A 17,199-nucleotide genomic window follows, 5' to 3' on the forward strand; every position below is an offset into this window, starting at 1 on the left:
GTCCTGGGTAAATCACAAATAATTACTAAACTCTGAAAGCGCTGGGGGGATGAATAACCCCAGGTGGCAAAAGCAGATCTTAGTCTAGTCCGGGCGAAGAACCCGTGGACCTCCTGGTGTTTGGTGAACTCGAACTCTCATCATCCAGCAACATCCGGAGTGCCACAGGTTTCTTTATCTCTGATCGCCGTCTCTCGCTCTTACTTCACTTCACGGCTGTGTCCTAACGCCTTGGAAGCAAGGGAAAAGGCGTGTACTGTTCCCCCGCCATCAGAAGCAATCACTACTGACGCGCGCGGGCGTGGACGTCAGGACTTTTGCTTTGGCGATAAATCGCGCATCTCCCCATTCACCTTTCTATTCAACGCTGTCTCCGGGCGGCTGAGTTCGGGAGCTCCGCCCCCGATTTGCCGCCGGCGGCTGGATTGGTTCCTTTCGCTTCCGATCGGAGGAGCCGAGCCTGTAGATGCAGTCGTCGTCCGGGGGGGCTGCTGCTGCTGCTAAGCGGAAAACATCTGTTGCTGAAGCTGCGCTAGGGACGACGGGCGCTGAGCCTGCGGGATCAGCCGGGGATATGCCGGGGGACTCGTGGGCCAACAAGCGGGGCTCCTACGAGCGCCTCCGGCCCTTCAGCCAAAAGGTAATTGCAAGGCGACTCGCCCATAGATGGGTTTTGCGTGGTGTTCGGGGGGAGCGCGCACGCGTAAAATCCGACTAGGTGATTCCAGGCGGTGTGGCTGTTTCAGGAAATCATTGTCCTTTAGCTTCCAAAAGCACTCTCCAGGCTCCAACACACACGCACGCGGAAGGTTGGGCTGGGAAATCCTAAGAGACCCCGAGAATTAAAAAAAAAGGTGGATGTGGTTTTTCTCCAGAAAAACATCCTGTGTCCTCCAGCTAGTTATGCTGAGTATGCTTTGTGTTCCGATAGGCGCTGGGAAGGACCCCTAGGGTGCTCTGGTTAAAATGCTAAGAGGCTCAAGGGGACAGGCTGCGTCTGGGCAAAGCATAAAGCGGGGGCTGGGTCAAAGGCAGCGGAAGAAAATGAGCGGCTCCTCTCTGCACTGGCTGGGCCTGGAGGCAGAAGCTTACACCTGTATGAATCAAGGTCTCAAGCGGCTTCCTAGCTTGATCGGGTGAGCCCTTTGCATTCTGAAAGTTTTTCTTTTCTGCTGACAGCTTGTAAGCATAAAGACCCAGAAGAGTTTATCAACAGATAACTTATTATTTTGGAAGTGGTCTCACAAGTACATACCTGGAAGTTGCACGCACCCTCAGATCTGGAAAACCCCCTGTTCTCTCATGTTTGCTATCTGGGCAGTGAGGGTACTGGGTGGAAAGGGTAACACACTCTGAATGCCCTTAAATGAGTCACTTTGACTCTTGACACAAAGGGCTGAAATAGAAGTGAAGCAGATTAGCTGTGATCAGATTTCCTATCTAGAAAGCCACCTGAAAGGAGGAAGGGTTGGAATTGAATTGGGGTCGAGGTGCTGCTTCTGCTGCTGGGGATGCTTAATTAATCCTTTTGCCCCATTCCATTGTCCTGATCAAAATCACACACATCTGTACACACATCCCAAACTGTTACTAACTCTGGTGATTCAAGTAATGGAGCTCTGAGAAGCTGAGATTTAAGGGAAGAATGTGCAAAGGAGGCAGGTTTCCAAATAGAAACAGAAGCAGAGAGTTTGAAAAAAAGGAAGAATTGAGAACAAGTCTGACCCATTTTTGGCAAAAAAATATGTATGTCGTAGACAGACTGGATTTCCCCTAAGCCCTTTAACTTTTGCCTGCCCTAAATCTCTTTACAGAACCAGCCATTGTGATGTTGGTTGGAAATACAATACTTGATTCAGCCATAGTTCCTTCAGTCCCTATTGTTTAAGTATGTCTATATGTATGTCTTTTGGCATGCATACGAAAAATAAAAGATCTAGAAATGTATCTTCTGTGAAGTGCCCCACAGTTTGATGACATTACAGAAATAATAATATGCATATTAGAATAGTGTGTGTAATTCTCATTTCATATAAATCTGATAGCAAAGTTGTAGACTTCTTCTGAATTTCACTTTTTTATATATACTGTAGTCTGGACACACAGAGAAGACTTTAGCCTAGTTTTTTCTTGTTTGCTTTTTTACAGAAATGCAGTCCTGAAGAAAGTGCTTCCTTTTTAAGCAAGATAACATATTCCTGGTATAGCAGGTACAAAAGTTATATATGTTGTTTTAAATTCACAATAGAGGTCCTTGTGCTTAACCAGAAACTGGAAAGATAGGAAAGCTTTTAAAGCCTTGTCTTATAAATGATTAAAGGTTCATTTATTTGTTTTAAGCCACACCCACCCCAGAACAAATACATGCTTCCATTGTAGGTCTGGAGCTTTGGTAATAATAAACTGGAGAAACATGTCCCACATTGACTTATCACCCTTTCACAGAGGCCTTATGCCTCTGAATACCTAAGATGCAGGGACCAACAGGTGTGCAGAGTGCTGTTGTGCACAGGCTTCTTGCATACTCACTTCCCTAAGTCAACAGAACTCATACTAAGATTTTTTTTAATAAAAAATGTTCTTTTTGAACTCCTCTTGGAGAAGTTGAAACATCTAATGTTGCTAGTTGAGTCAGTCATCACTAAGTATTATGTTAATTACCCGTGGTGGTTTTGCACTCCTTACATCTTTTAAATCATGGACTTGTTTTGAAAAAAGTCTAGATTAAAAAGAACGGTTAAGCACATAAATGATACTGGCTGCAAATGAGATATTAATATAAGCTGCAACTCTCTGTGTGCTTGTGTGCTTGTGTGCTGATACTGGCAACTCTCTGTCTGCGTGTGCTTGTGTCTCATACACGTATATGCATGCATAGGACTGCAGGCCATTGTACAAGACTTGGAATGGCCATCAGCTGACCAGACAATGATTTCATGATCAGCAGGCTGTCACTCCTGTTTAAGATACTTCTTCTTTATATAGGCCGCAGGGCTGCTTTCCCCCAGCTCTGCCTCTTTCAAACTTCCTGTTCTTCCTGATATTGGCAATTTTCTCTGTTGGGAGACGCACAGTAATGTTGGCTACAGTATTGAACCTTTGACATATTCTTTAAGGATGTTGCCTCTGAGGAATTTTCCTCAGGCCACTCTTCTTGATGTGTTCTGTTTTGGAGCCATCTTGTCACCTGTCTCCCTGCTGTTGTCAGAATGGTCATATTTTCTTGTCACAATATTGTGGTTTACAGTGAATGAGCAGCATGCTGCTACATGTAGCCTGAACTCTCCCATTTTGCCTCTCCCTTGGCGTCTGCGGGAGAAACCAATCGTGGAGCTGCAATCTAGGTTGGCTCCTCATGATAAACCAACCAGGGATCCTGGTTAGTTGCTCCCAAACAAGCCAGGATTCATCAGCCAACAACAAATTATGGTCTTATTTCTTCTGCTTCTGCCAGGAAAGTAGCAAAGGGGGAGCAATTGGGGCTGCGTAAAGCAGCACACTGTTGATTCACAGTAAACCACGACAAGACAGTAACTACTGTCTTGCGTGCTGTGCTTCCCTCATGTTTGAACGCTCCTTTGGCTTTATTTTCATAAGCTGAAATGTAAAATGCAGTTGTAATTACCCATAGTGTAGAACCTCTGACCTTTTTTTGATTGTGTGAGCAAGTTTGGGCCCTGTTCCTATTTTCCTGCATACTTCTAAAGCATGCCATGGAGGTTTCATAACTGTTCACAGGACAGATGAGGGGAGTGAGTAACCAACACTATTTCCTTTTATTATTATGGAAGCAAATCACATGGAACATTTCCCCTGCGGTCACTTTGTTGATTTGACAGTGTTTTATAGGAGATGTTGGATGAAATAGGGAACTAGATTTTAACTATAGAAATAAGCACTTTCTCAATTCTCTTCTCACTCCTTTATGTTTTACTATCTTGTTGGTTGTTACTTATCTTTGAACTGTTTTGTGATTAACTTGTCTTTTAACAGATTTATAACTTTAGGCTATAAGAAACCATTGGAAAGGGAAGACCTGTCTGAGCTCATTGAAAGTGTTTCATCCTACATTGTGTGTCCAGAGTTTGAAAAGCATTGGAGAAAGGAAGTATTTAAGAAATCCAAGGACATAAAGGTAATTCTGATGGCAATAAAAAAGATGTCCCTGAAATAAGCCATGGGCTTCCAGAGGCAAGATTTATAACCTGGCCTTGAAGAACTGGAATGACTTTTCATCTCTTAAAGAACTCCTGTGTCACACATGCATAAGCTGCTGTTGCTTCTCCTTTTACCTGTTTTCTCCACCCAGTCTGTCTCTTTAGATTGCAATACCTGTGTGATGCTTGCTTGCTCAAGATGTTTCCCTGGAATGAACACCTGATCGCCTCAATAGATACATGATTTAATGCCTTAGATGAGTAATCCCTTAGGTGAATCACACAATTTATATCCTCCATGTACAGTGAGAACTGACCATCTGAAGGAAGATGATGCCTCTTAGAGTTGATGCATGTTGCTCTAGGCAACTACTGGAAATCTGGTAACAACCGATTTAAACATGTTGCTAGGAATGAACATTGATGTTCCTTTGGAAGCTTGATGCTCGCCACCGCACATACAAATTGTGTCGCAGCAAACATGTATGCAGAGCCACTTTTAAAATGTTACTGTACATTTATTGGTTTTAGAAGGGTTTTCTTTTGTTGTAGGCAAACAGCATTTCCATATTTTCAGATCTCATATCTGTTTAATCCACAGGCTCCTGCTTATGAAGATGTGACAAAAAAGCCAATTTCCCAAAAGCCATCTCTCCTTTCACCACTATGGCAAACATTTAAATTTTTATTGATCAAGGTGGCTATTCTGAAAGTTGCAACTGATTTTTTAGCTTTCCTGAGCCCACAGATTATGAAGTAAGTTTGCAAATATGCCTTAATATCAAGCTGGCAGATCCAGGTGCCTTGGGCTTTTCCAGATCTTCCTGTTGCGTGGTTGAAATTTCTTGCAAAAATCTCACAAATGTATCTGTATGTTGAGATATAAATTAATACAAATTATATGTAATATTAACTAGCTAGAAACCAGCTATTGGCTTGAAGGAGGACTACTCTTCCTAGTAATTGGCCTGGAAAATCTGGACCAATGACAGTAAAATCTGACCTCCTCCGGCTGTTTAATTACATACCTTTGTCATACCGCTTTGTTTACTTTTAAATAATATGCTTTTTAAAATCTCAGGTATTATTTGGCTTGAAGGAGATGATTTACCAATTGTGCTTCTTGCATGTTGATACATTTTCAACTTGAATGAAATGCAAGCAGAATTTGCATAGTTTCTTGAAATCAGAGATATGTAGTCTGCGTTTAAGACATTGGATTAACCTGATGTTATCAGTTTGGGTACCGCTGCCATCACATGCATATGTCTGTCAGATAATGTTTGTGGGTTAATTGTTAGCAGCTTACAGGTGGTTAACTGTGGGCTGTATCCAGTGGTTAGTTTGTGCTAGCAATGCGGTTCTTCTGTTTATGCAAGGTGGAGCACCTGGCTCTCACTTACTTCCCTCACTTACTGCATCTTTCTATATCATATATGATAATGTTCCAGAGCATCCTTTGGTAATCAAGAGCAGATCAGTAGATAGGGAGGGTTGTTGACATCAGGTGTCTTTCCTTGTGAAAGCAGAAGTGCTTTATGCTAATGCAAGGACTTCATGGCTACTATAGCAGTTGTATTGCACACACTGAAGTGGCATAAGAGCTATATGCCCTACTACTACTATAGTTGCAACCTGATTTAAAAAATAATTGTTATTGATTAAGGAACTTTGTTAAATTAGCATATGGATAACAATATTTCTGGCACATAAATAATAATTCATTTTTTAGATGACTACATGTAGTTCAACTGCCATCAGCTTAGGAAAATCTGCTTCCTTCTGCAGTTAAAGGAGGAATACCTCTTTTAGGATGGTGGGTGCCATTTTCAGTTTTTAAAAGGACTTGTATTTAAAAAATATGCTGCCCAGTTCATCACTGACGCCTATTTATCGATTAAAGGCTTTCACTTAATTTAACTTTGCAGCCCTCTTATCACAGTTAACTCTGCTATTAGTGCTGCTCAGTTTAGAAATTATCCTGCCCCTGTCAGTGACATATGGAGACTGGGCAACCTGTGCAAATGCATCAGAGGCCAAGTAGTTTCTGGAATCTGCTGCCAGATTGTTGCAGTGAGAGGCATATTTCTATGCTTTCAACATGATGGTTCCCTCTGCCTCCATATGCAAAGGCCACACTCATCCGCTGTATATGCTAAGCATTCTTGGAGCACATAGCATTTCCTACACTTAGGATGCAGCCTTTGAAGGGGTTCTGTGTTCAGGGTGGGATGCTGCAGATCATATGGATTGTGTCCCAGGAGCTGAGAGGATGGTGGCCACCCTTCAGCCAGCTTACCCATTGCCTTCATCTGCTCTCAATCACAGGGGATGGCCTGGCACAGTGAAGCCCACCCGGGCATGACATCCAGCTGGTCAGGACCTGGGTGAAACTCAGCATCTTTGTTCAGTGTCCTCCACATTCTAGGAACAAGATAAACATCACCCAGGTGTTCCTGGTTTTTCAACTAAGTGGATCTAATGAAAGTTGGAACTTATTCACTGTGTTATATGAATAGGAATAGGGTCATAATTTGCTTTAAGAATAAAATAAAATAAACTTTGCTGTTTTGCATTGCAGGGAAATGATTCTGTTGTGTGAGCATTCCTCTGCTCCACTCTGGAATGGCTATGGGTATGCAGTGGCTCTTCTGCTTGTGGTTGTTATGCAGACACTAATCCAACAGGCCTACCAGCGCCTTAACTTGCTTACTGTTGGGAAAATTCGAACTGCCGTCACTGGCCTTGTATACAAAAAGGTAATCTCTCCTGTCTGTCCATATTGAGGGTGGGGCAATGATGCCTGCAGAAGGGAAATCCCCACTGCCCCTTCCACATTTCATTCCTCCCAATCCTTGGGATGCGGGCAGGGGGCTGTAGTAGTAGGCTGTTATCAGGGGGAAATTGGATAGAGGCAGCCTGCACAAGTGAATCTAGCTTGTTCAAGCTGCCTTCCCAATTCCCCCTGCCCTGCATTTGGGGTCTTCCGTTCAGGTTCCAGGGTCCTCAGGACAGACCTTTCCAAGGGGGCACTTGATCTGCCTCGGGGAACAGAAGCTGAGGAATTTCCTTTCCTTATGTCTCCTCCATGAGTTCTTTCAGAACTGAGTGGCAGATGCTCTGGTTAAAAACCCAAGTCCACACATTTTCAAAAGGTGTTCAATCTGGTATTTTCAGCTTTGGGGAGTGGGTAGGAGACAATGAGGACTGGAAGGTGAACAGGCTTTTTGAGCTGTTCCACTGATTTATAGAAAGTTCAGATACTGACATAAAGTAAAATCTTGCAAAGTGGATAATATTAATCAGAGGTGGGGAACCTTTGGCACATGGGGCAGTCTTGACCTGCCAGGGCTTCCAGTTTGGCCTTCCAGGCTGTTATTCTAAAACCATGTCCACTTGTCAATCAGGTGATGTTAACCATTGGGTGGGGGTTCAGTCCTGTTTGGTTCAGCTTCACACACTATTTCCCCAGATGAAGTTGATCCCTGCAGAAAACAAAACTGAGCGCCGACCCATCCGTTGATGCATGGGGAATTCCATCCTGCTTGGTTAGGGTGTGCTGGCCACTTCCCAAAGGGAAGCGACTGATACACCCATACCCTGTAGAAAGTAAGCTTGAACTTCCCACACATTAGCTGATGTGTGGGGCGTTCAGTTCTGCTTTGTCGCTATCTCCCTTCGCTCCTATGGGTCAGCTTCGGCAAGTGGGTGGGACTATGCATATGTCAATCATCTGTCATCATTATGATGTCAAGTGATTGAGAAATGGGTGGTTCCATCCACCTGTCAGAGCTGGCCCATGGGAGCTGAGGGGAGATAAAGATCTGCCCCCTGGTCAAAAAAGTTTTGTCACCCCTGATCTGCTAGTGGAAACAAGACATTCTAGCAAATATTTCAAATGTTCTAGTCTTGTTCCAATGTGCACATGCAACTTCCTTGTATATAAGTTTCATCATTCATTTTAATAGTGAATGCAAAGTTCTGCTGGGCTGGATTGATGGAGGCATACTTAAGTTTTAAAAGCATTCCCACAAATCCATCCAGATAATTTAAAGTGGCCATCTTTTATGGTTTTGTATCACAATGGTAGGACTATTACAAAATGTGTTTCCAGAATATTAATTATACCATCTGTCTCTCCTTGGCTGCAGGCTTTAAATTTATCTAGCTCTTCAAGAAAGAAGTATACAACTGGGGAAACTGTCAACTTGATGACAGCAGATATCCAGCAACTCACGGAACTGGCAGTCAACCTCAACCTCTTATGGTCAGCCCCCTTTCAGATCCTCCTGGCCATTACCTTCCTTTGGCAAGAACTGGGCCCCTCGGTGCTAGCGGGTGTTAGTGTGCTGCTTTTGGTGTTACCAGCCAATGCTTTTTTTGCTGTCAAAGTCAAGCAGCTACAGGTAAGGAATTTCAGTTGGACGTACCGTAGAAAGTTGTTGTATTATAGGGAGATGATCATTTTAATTTGAATGGGTTGCATTCTGAGTTAGGTAAGTAAGTAAGTAAGTAGAAACATTCAGGCTTTCCCAGCCCTTGATCCCATTGTTGCCCCCTCATGCCCACCCAAGAGCAGCATTGACTTCAGGGCATGATGGCACTTGACAGTGAGCAGGAGGTCTCCCAAATGCAATAGGTCTGGCACATTACATGTCGAAGCTAAGTGTGAAGCTACCTGAGGAAAGGTTGGGTTTCTAAGAGAGGTTGGGGTGTTTTATGTGTAGCGTAAGACAGTAGTCATCCTAGAAATAATTTATCTGTCTAGTGACAGCTTTGAAGTGTGAAGTTGAGAAAGATCTTAAATATCTCAGTAAGAAGTGTCTGTTTGAAGCAAAGTGTAATGCCTTTCAAAAGTAGCAACTAAGCTATCTTTGAGTGCAAACACATAAAGTTCTAGCTGTGCTCCAAAGGTGCCTTATCCTTACTTAGATCCTCTGGGTTCCCCTTCATCTAATTATAATAACTTACTGCTGTTAAACATAAACCCTACCACAAACACTTAATTGAAGACCTCTACTATGGGAATAAAGGGAAAGATTTATCTAATGACACATCTAGCACATTACCCAGCACCCATCTTAAGTGAGGGTGTCTGTCACACAGGTCCAATGTCCCAATTGCTAAATGAGATTTATCAAATCTTCTGTCTTTATAATGCTTATTTTTTAAAAAAAAAATAAACAAAAAAGTCAGTCATCTAGTGTAAGTAAATACCACAGTGATTCTGCCTGAAACATTACTGATTTGCATTCTCAATGGCTGTATCAGTTGTGGGATATGAAACATATATGTGCTATGCAGCATAAAAAAAGGAATCGTTAATCCTATAACCTTTCTTAATAAACTTTATTGTTTTTCAGAAAAGTCAAATGAAGAGTAAGGATCAGCAAATTAAACTCCTAAGTGAAATCTTGCATGGAATAAAGGTAAGACAGATAATGAATCTGTATACTTGTTTAGTCTGATTATGGAGGACAATATATATGTCTCAATTCATAACCACATGTAGATTATTTTGAGCTAACTTGATTATAGATAATGCACTTTGCAATTTCTGAACAATTATTGTGATTATGATTCATTCCCTTTTTCACTATCAAAAATGTGAATTTTTTCAGGAAGAGTGCACTATATTTCTTTCAAGATGACTCTCATATCATTCATTCAGAGTCTGGACTGGGCAAGCTTCTGCCATATAGTGTGCTGCATCACAACCAGGAAATTTCAATGCCCTAATTGATAAGAATAAGCCTAATTGCATGCAACTGAAACAGCCACATATTACCTGTTTAGCCCTGCCTCCCTTCCCCTTCCTTTCCTCTGCTTTTTCTCTTGTGTCACGTCTTAGATTGCAAGCTCCTCAGGGCATCAACTTGTCCTCTTGTATGCCATCAAGTGTCACGCACACTGATGGCACTAGAGAAAAAACTAATTGCCTCAAGCAGAGGTCCTTCCATTTGCCATATAGAATGTCCCTACCTGAAAAAGAATGGACTACCTGATCACTTTGTGTCTCTTAGGGAAGAGTCTCTGTTTGAGGTAAATGTCAAACTGTGATGGTGTCCTCTGATATAGAATGGAAAAGTTGTCTTCATGGGTTTTATGAGGAACTGCTACACAGCCTACTTTGCACATCAATATGAGGGGTGTGTGTGCATGTTTTGCACTTTAAATGTACTATAATAACACATGTTTGAGCATAAAGTTGTATTTCACAATATTGCTAACTGGTGCCAGTGTTTCAAAATGTACATCTCTGTTTAGATTCTCAAGCTATACGCATGGGAGCCATCATATCAGAAAAAGATTGTGGACATTCGGGAACGTGAAATCGATGTTTTGAAATCCTCTGGCTACCTGACAACATTCTCCATGTTGACGTTGACTTGTATCCCTTTCCTGGTGTGTTTTAATGAAATAGCACTCATTTATACAGTTGGGTAATTATATATCCTACATCTTGCTGGGTGCAAGACAACCCTGCTGATAAAGAACCATTTTGCCACCATTAAGAATATGTGGTACATATCCAAGATTTATCACATGCTGGTTCAAAAACCACCAGTGTATGAAGTAATCTTTCTGTATTGGGCACCAAATAGAGCAATTTATTAAAATAAATTTCCTGATTACAAAGTAGGGTTTTGTTTTCGTGCTTAGATTTTAATTTGATGTAACAAGAAAGTAAAGAGTTTGGGGAAATTCTGAAGAAACCATGGTGGAAGCAAAATAAAATTTTAAGGAAAGTCTGGGAAATTATATGAATGGAAGAACAATTTAGGATCCAACCCAATGGGTCTAGTTTAAGCTTAGTTTGGAATATAATGCTAGTTATTAGGTAAGACTTGGTGCATTTATGCTGCTATAACTTTGCAGTTCATTTTGAATGTATAAGTTCCATTTTAGGATTGCAGCCTAATGCTGTTTTGGCTTTAGCTGTAGGACAAATCGATACTATCTGCATAGCAAATAGTCCAAACTGTGCATTACTTATATGCTTGCTTTCTCTATGAATATGAAGGTCTTCAACTTTCAGTTGGAAGTAAGCTAAACTAAGTGAAACGGCACTTAAGAGAGCTTGGTTTTTGCCAGTGGTTTCTGCCAAGGAAACATATGTTGAATTGAGTTGTTTTCTGTCAGTCATGCTGTTTATTAGCAATAAACTAAAGCACTGTTCATTCAGTACTACTGAAAATTGAGCTCTTAACCTATGGGGGGAACCCCATTACTTCTTTCTCTTAAAGGTCTCTTTGACTACATTTGGAGTATATTTTCTGTTGGATGAAGAAAATGTTTTAACCGCTGCTAAAGTGTTTACTTCTATCTCTTTGTTTAATATTTTACGACTGCCTTTGTTCGACTTGCCTACAGCAATTTCTGGAATAGCTCAGGTAAATATACTGTTTGAGCATATCCTAGAAAGGATATTTGTGGTACTTAAATAACATTTAATAATGTGCACGTTTTTCATCTTTTATTTAACATTTAAAATGTATTGGTTTATGCTGCTAGATAAAATTATAAGGGATTTTGCTAAAGTGATGTGCGCACTTCCCTTTTCAAAGTTTATCTTGGGGGGGGGAGTTTGAAAGTTGGGGCCAGACCTGTTTGTTTTAACAATTGCATATAGTGCAGGAAGGGAACGACCCTGGATTTTAGAAAAAAAATTGATGCATGAGTATGGAAAGCCAAACTCATATGGGATCCACCACTTACTTCCCTGTTGCTATTCTCCCTATACAAGTGCATCTGCCCTCAGTTCAGTTGCCATAGGAAATAAGCATCAAGGGTGAGGCAGAGGTACAGATTGCCTAAAAATTGAATCACAAATGGAAGGAGCAAGAATGCCCCCTCCCCCGCTAGTTGTTCTTTTTGCTCTAAACATTGTACAAACATACTTTATAAATAGTTTGGGGTAGGTCTGAATTTTAAACAAATGACTTCCACTATTAGAATAATTTTGGCTTTAAGATCTCAATTTCCTGAAAACTAGCCATTACAGCCAACTATCTTGTAAGGTCCAGTATACCCGAAGGAGCGTCTCCACCTTCATCGTTCTGCCCAGACACTGAGGTCCAGCTTTGAGGGCCTTCTGGCGGTTCCCTCGCTGTGAGAAGCCAAGTTACAGGGAACCAGGCAGAGGACCTTCTCGGTAGTGGCACCCGCCCTGTGGAACACCCTCCCACCAGATGTCAAAGAGAAAAATAACTACCAAACTTTTAGAAGACATCTAAAGGCAGCCCTGTTTAGGGAAGATATTAATGTTTAATAGGTTATTGTATTTTAGTGTTTTGTTGGAAGCCACCCAGAGTGGCTGGGGAAACCCAGCCAGATGGGCGGGGTATAAATAAATAAATAAATAAATAAATAAATAAATAAATAAATAAATAAATAAAAATTAAAGGGTTTAAGCATGAGAGTCCAGTGATAATGAGTGTGACACCCTGATTCATAGGGTTGCCATATGTACTCCTTTTCCAGGACATGTCCTCTTTTTCATGGGTAGAGTCATCATTGAAATCCATACTTAAAAATAGAATTTGGTAAATATGTCCTCTTTTTTGCTCTTCAAAATATGGCAACCCAAATTAGGCTGGCCCCCTTCAGTAATGCTTTTCATCTGAGCAGTAAAGGCTTTTTAACGTTTAGACATCTTTTGATTCTTACCTGTTTCTGAATTTGTTTTATTGCCTTGTTTTAATGCTCTTTTTATCATTTAACTGTTGTAAGTCACTTTGAGAGCCCAAAGGTGATGTATAAAAGATGTTGCAAATGGGGTCCCTTCTGTGATCATGATGCTTTACCTTTCATTGCCCGCAATGCTGCAAGCTACCTTCAGCAATGAATTACTAAATCAAAATCAGAGCGAAAACAGATGAATACTTAATGCAGCCTTCCTGTGCCTGGTGTTCTGTAGGCGTTTTGGGCTAGAACTCCTCTCAGCCCCATCTAGTCCACCCAGGAGGCACTATAGGATTGCTGTCTTATTGTAAGGAAGTAGAGTGTGCTCTATTTTGTTTACTAGACCCTACAGAGAACTAGCTCCCCACGTGGCTAAAGAAAAGCATATGGGACACTTTTGCAAAGAAACAGTGTGTTTTCAGCCTCAGGCTAACTGTAAGCAGTTCAGCATTACTTTGCTTTTGGAAATAGCAAAAAATCTTCATGGGTTTGTAATGTCCTCGAAATCATTTTGTAAAATTTAAATTGACTAAGAGTGCACCTGTTTTTGCAGACAAAGGTTTCTATAGTTCGTTTAGATGATTTTCTGTCTTCTGAAGACCTCAACCCTCAAAACATCCACACAGATTACAGTGGAGGTAAGCTTTTCATCTGTTTCCAGTATATGACTGATGCTTGAGAACTTGGGCTGAAGAGTCTGTGTCTGTTAACTTGAGTTGTTTTGTTTCTGAACTTCAAGATCATGCATTTAGATTTGTTAACGCCTCTTTCCGCTGGGAGAAGATTGGAGCTCCAACCTTAAATAAGTAAGAAACAAACTATATTTACAGTCTAATGCAAAAATCTGTAATCATTTGCTAAGGTCAATGTCCTGAATACTGGGGATGAGTGATCAAATGAAAAGGAGAACTCATACATCCTATAGTGAGGGGGAACTGAGGGGAAAAACCTTATTGGGAAGGGAAGGAATCTCTGAAAGGGCAAATAGTTGGAAGATCAGATTTGCAGGCAACATTAGTACAGGTAGCTCTGCATTTTTCATATGCAGTACATCTGACAGCAGCTATGAGAATGGTCCTGGCATCCTCTTCTGCCTAAAGCAAATAATCATGTGTTCCACAAACGGGATATCCAGGATATAAGAGCTATGCCTTAATTTGGAGTCTGCTGGTTATTAAACAAGGTGAAAGCTCAGTTCCTATATAAGGTCATCTAATTCAAACTCCAGTTGATTCAGACAACTCACTAGTAAAGTATCTCTCATCTAACCTCTGATTAAATACCTCTACTGAAGAAGAAGAGTTCACCATTTGAGGCAGTCTGCTCCACTATCAAACAGCTCATACTCTCAGGAGGTTCTTAAATATTTACAGTGGTGCCCCGCAAGACGAATGCCTCGCAAGACGAAAAACCCGCTAGACGAAAGGGTTTTCCATTTTTCGAGGCGCTTCGCAAGACGAATTTCCCTATGGGCTTGCTTTGCAAGACAAAAACGTCTTGCGAGTCTTGCGAGTTTGTTTCGCTTTCCCCCCCTTTTTCTAAGCCGCTAATAGCTGCTAAGCCGCTAATAGCGCTAATCCGCTAAGCCGCTTATAGGGGTGCTTCGCAAGACGAAAAAACCGCAAGACGAAGAGACTCGCGGAACAAATTATTTTCGTCTTGCAAGGCACCACTGTACTTGAAATTCTTTTTCTTGTAATTCACACCTATTCATTTGAGTCCCAACAAATTTACTCCATCATCTATGTGATAGCCCTTTTAAAAATTGATATACAGCCATGATCCCTCATCCTTAAGTTTTCCCACATCACCAATAGTAGTTATGTGTGTGTATATATAATAGGTGTGTGCCTGTGTTGGACATCCACAACAAAATAAAGGAACTGCCACGATCTGTATGGATGGCATGTTAAAACATTAACTCGGGTCCACCGGTAAACAGTAAAACATTTGCCAGGTTCACCAGAGACTTGCTGCTACAGAATGAATTTGTGCACTCTGTAGATGTGCCAGAAGCATTTGAAGATGTGGGTACCCACTCTTCATGGATACCCCCCTGCCTCATGTTTCACACATGAGCTAATAAAAGGGGCCATATGAAACAAACTTTAACTAGATGAGGATGGGAATGGTAAAATGTTGATGGCTGAGAGTGTAATTTGAGAGAAATGGATGGTGGCTTCTAGCTATGATGTGTATAAAGCCTGTGGAAGGCCCTGGAGCAGAGACAACCCTTATTGTGACAGCACGCAGTGGTGACTGAAACACTAGGACCCTGCAGGAAGCTATGCAACCCAGGTGACCCAAAAGTACAAGGAGGGCAGGATATAGCTTACTGTTGAGTAAGGATTCTTATTCTTCAGAACAACCATTAAATAAATTCTACTTCTTTCCTTCAATATTTCTAGATTGAACCTAGAGATCCCAGAAGGTTCACTGGTTGCTGTTGTGGGTCAAGTAGGAGCTGGAAAATCATCTCTCCTTTCTGCAGTTCTGGGAGAAATGGAAAAAACAGGAGGAACTGCTCAGAGAAAAGTAAAATGAGACTGTTTTGGCTTCAGATTATTTTTATTTTGAAAATCTTTATTGTTTGTAAGTGTATTTTTCCTGTGTATTTGAGTCTTGAAAAAATTGCAGTATTTTTTTCATATTACCTTTTTAACAGGGTGTTTTTTTAAAAAAAGAAAACAAATTCTGTGGCTCTTCTTGAACTCTTAAGAATTCATTGTTTCTCTGTACTGATAAGGGTTTGAGCCAGTCCTATTGTAGGCTTATTCTAGCAGTGTGGCCTGAAGAGAGCTAGAATTGTAGTGTCTGCAGGAAGATGAATATTCATTCATGGAGTTCAGCCCTTCTCAGAGCATTGCACACTTCAGTGTGTTTTCTTCTTTCTTTCAGGGTTCAGTTGCTTATGTGTCCCAGCAAGCCTGGATTCAGAATACCACCTTACGGGAAAATATTCTTTTTGGCCTGGAACTGAACAAGCTCTACTATGAAAAGGTTTTGGAAGCCTGTGCTTTGTTGCCAGACTTGGAGCAATTACCAGCTGGGGATCAAACAGAAATTGGAGAAAGGGTAAGTGAAAATGCCCATGTGCGTGGACAGTTTATTCAGGATAGGGATTAAATTTAAAAGTACTAAGAAAGACAGTTGGGCTTCATTAGGGATCTGTGTGAGCCATTTTCAAATTGTACTTTATTGGTTATGGTGATAGTTCATTGCTGAGATGAAACTGCGCCCTTAATAAAATCGGAAAAGCAGACTGAGAGTGTTTGGGGTAATATTGTGTACTTAACATAACACAAAAAATAGACTTTGCACTGACTTAGTGACACTATTACTCCGTGTGGAGTGACTGGCATGTAGCAAGATGTTCAAGTTCACATTGACAGACATGTCCCTGTGCAGTTCTTACATGAAGAACTGTCACTTAACATTTACAGAACTCTGTAAAAGGTCTTCCTGCAGAATGCAAACGGGATCCATTCCGGAGCTCCGTTCACATCTTGAGGCGAACACAACCTGCTTCCACGCATGCGCATGACGTCATTTTGAGCGTCTGCGCATGTGCGAGCGGCAAAACCCGGAAGTAATGCGCTCTGTTACTTCCGGGTCGCTGCAGAGCGCAACCCGAAAATGCTAAACCCGAAGTTACTTCAACCTGAGGTATGACTGTATGTTTACAAGAACACATCTATTGACAGAAATCCTTTGGGACTGCAGTGTGAATATTATTCAGGGGATCTGTGGCCTTCCAGATATTGTTGGACTACAACTCATCTTCCCTGGCCATTGGCCATGCTGGCTGGGTTAATGGAAGTTGTGGTTCAACAGCATCTGGAGGGCCCCATGTTCTCCACCCAATATTAAACACACCAGCAGGTAAAAGAGTGAAACTTGGCCAAAGCACAGGTCATTTCCTAACTACTTTATAATCTTGTTTTTATACTCTACTGATAAGAGTATTTCTTTTTTAATATTATCCATATTAATGTGTTATAGTGTTATATTAAGGATTATGGGGCGGGAAGTACATTATTGTTTTTTTAAAAAGTTTTGAATAGTATTGGCCTTATTTTTTCCTAGGGGGTGAATATAAGTGGGGGCCAGAAACAGAGAGTCAGCCTAGCTAGAGCTGCCTACAGCAGTGCTGATCTCTATTTATTAGATGATCCCTTATCTGCAGTAGATGTCCATGTTGGGAAGCATCTTTTTGAGAAGGTGATTGGGCCCTCAGGCTTATTGAAAAACAAGGTACGTAATGATGCTTCTTTTCAGTCTTTGGAATTAATACTTTTAACATTCTCCTATTTAACAGTGTAAAATATAAACATGGTTGTGTTTTCTTTCTCCCAAG

General features: G+C 41.3%; 1 protein-coding gene across 4 annotated transcripts in view; it reads left to right on the forward strand.

Annotated features, from left to right (window-relative positions):
• The first annotated feature begins 328 nt into the window (after positions 1-328).
• Positions 329-17,199, forward strand: part of LOC309339985 (multidrug resistance-associated protein 1-like) — a 29,753-nt gene continuing 12,882 nt past the window's right edge. Inside the window, exons 1-14 of one of the 4 annotated variants that reach the window (XR_014155724.1) lie at positions 329-640; positions 2,149-2,210; positions 3,994-4,135; positions 4,759-4,913; positions 6,739-6,916; positions 8,309-8,563; positions 9,521-9,586; positions 10,425-10,562; positions 11,405-11,551; positions 13,396-13,480; positions 13,582-13,648; positions 15,251-15,377; positions 15,741-15,917; positions 16,929-17,096. Coding sequence is in view for 2 of the 4 variants with exons in the window: in XM_081858442.1 (XP_081714568.1) it covers positions 467-640; positions 2,149-2,210; positions 3,994-4,135; positions 4,759-4,913; positions 6,739-6,916; positions 8,309-8,563; positions 9,521-9,586; positions 10,425-10,562; positions 11,405-11,551; positions 13,396-13,480; positions 13,582-13,648; positions 15,251-15,377; positions 15,741-15,917; positions 16,929-17,096 (1,941 nt within the window). In the remaining 2 variants the exon portion in view is untranslated. Of the gene's footprint in view, positions 641-2,148; positions 2,211-3,993; positions 4,136-4,758; positions 4,914-6,738; positions 6,917-7,906; positions 8,058-8,308; positions 8,564-9,520; positions 9,587-10,424; positions 10,563-11,404; positions 11,552-13,395; positions 13,481-13,581; positions 13,649-15,250; positions 15,378-15,740; positions 15,918-16,928; positions 17,097-17,199 lie in introns of those variants that run through there. The other 3 variants (XR_014155725.1, XM_081858442.1, XM_081858443.1) reach the window with 3 other exon arrangements.

The sequence above is a fragment of the Podarcis erhardii genome (assembly GCF_964252035.2).
Source record: "Podarcis erhardii genome assembly, chromosome: 4".
In the NCBI taxonomy this organism is placed as follows: domain Eukaryota; kingdom Metazoa; phylum Chordata; class Lepidosauria; order Squamata; family Lacertidae; genus Podarcis; species Podarcis erhardii.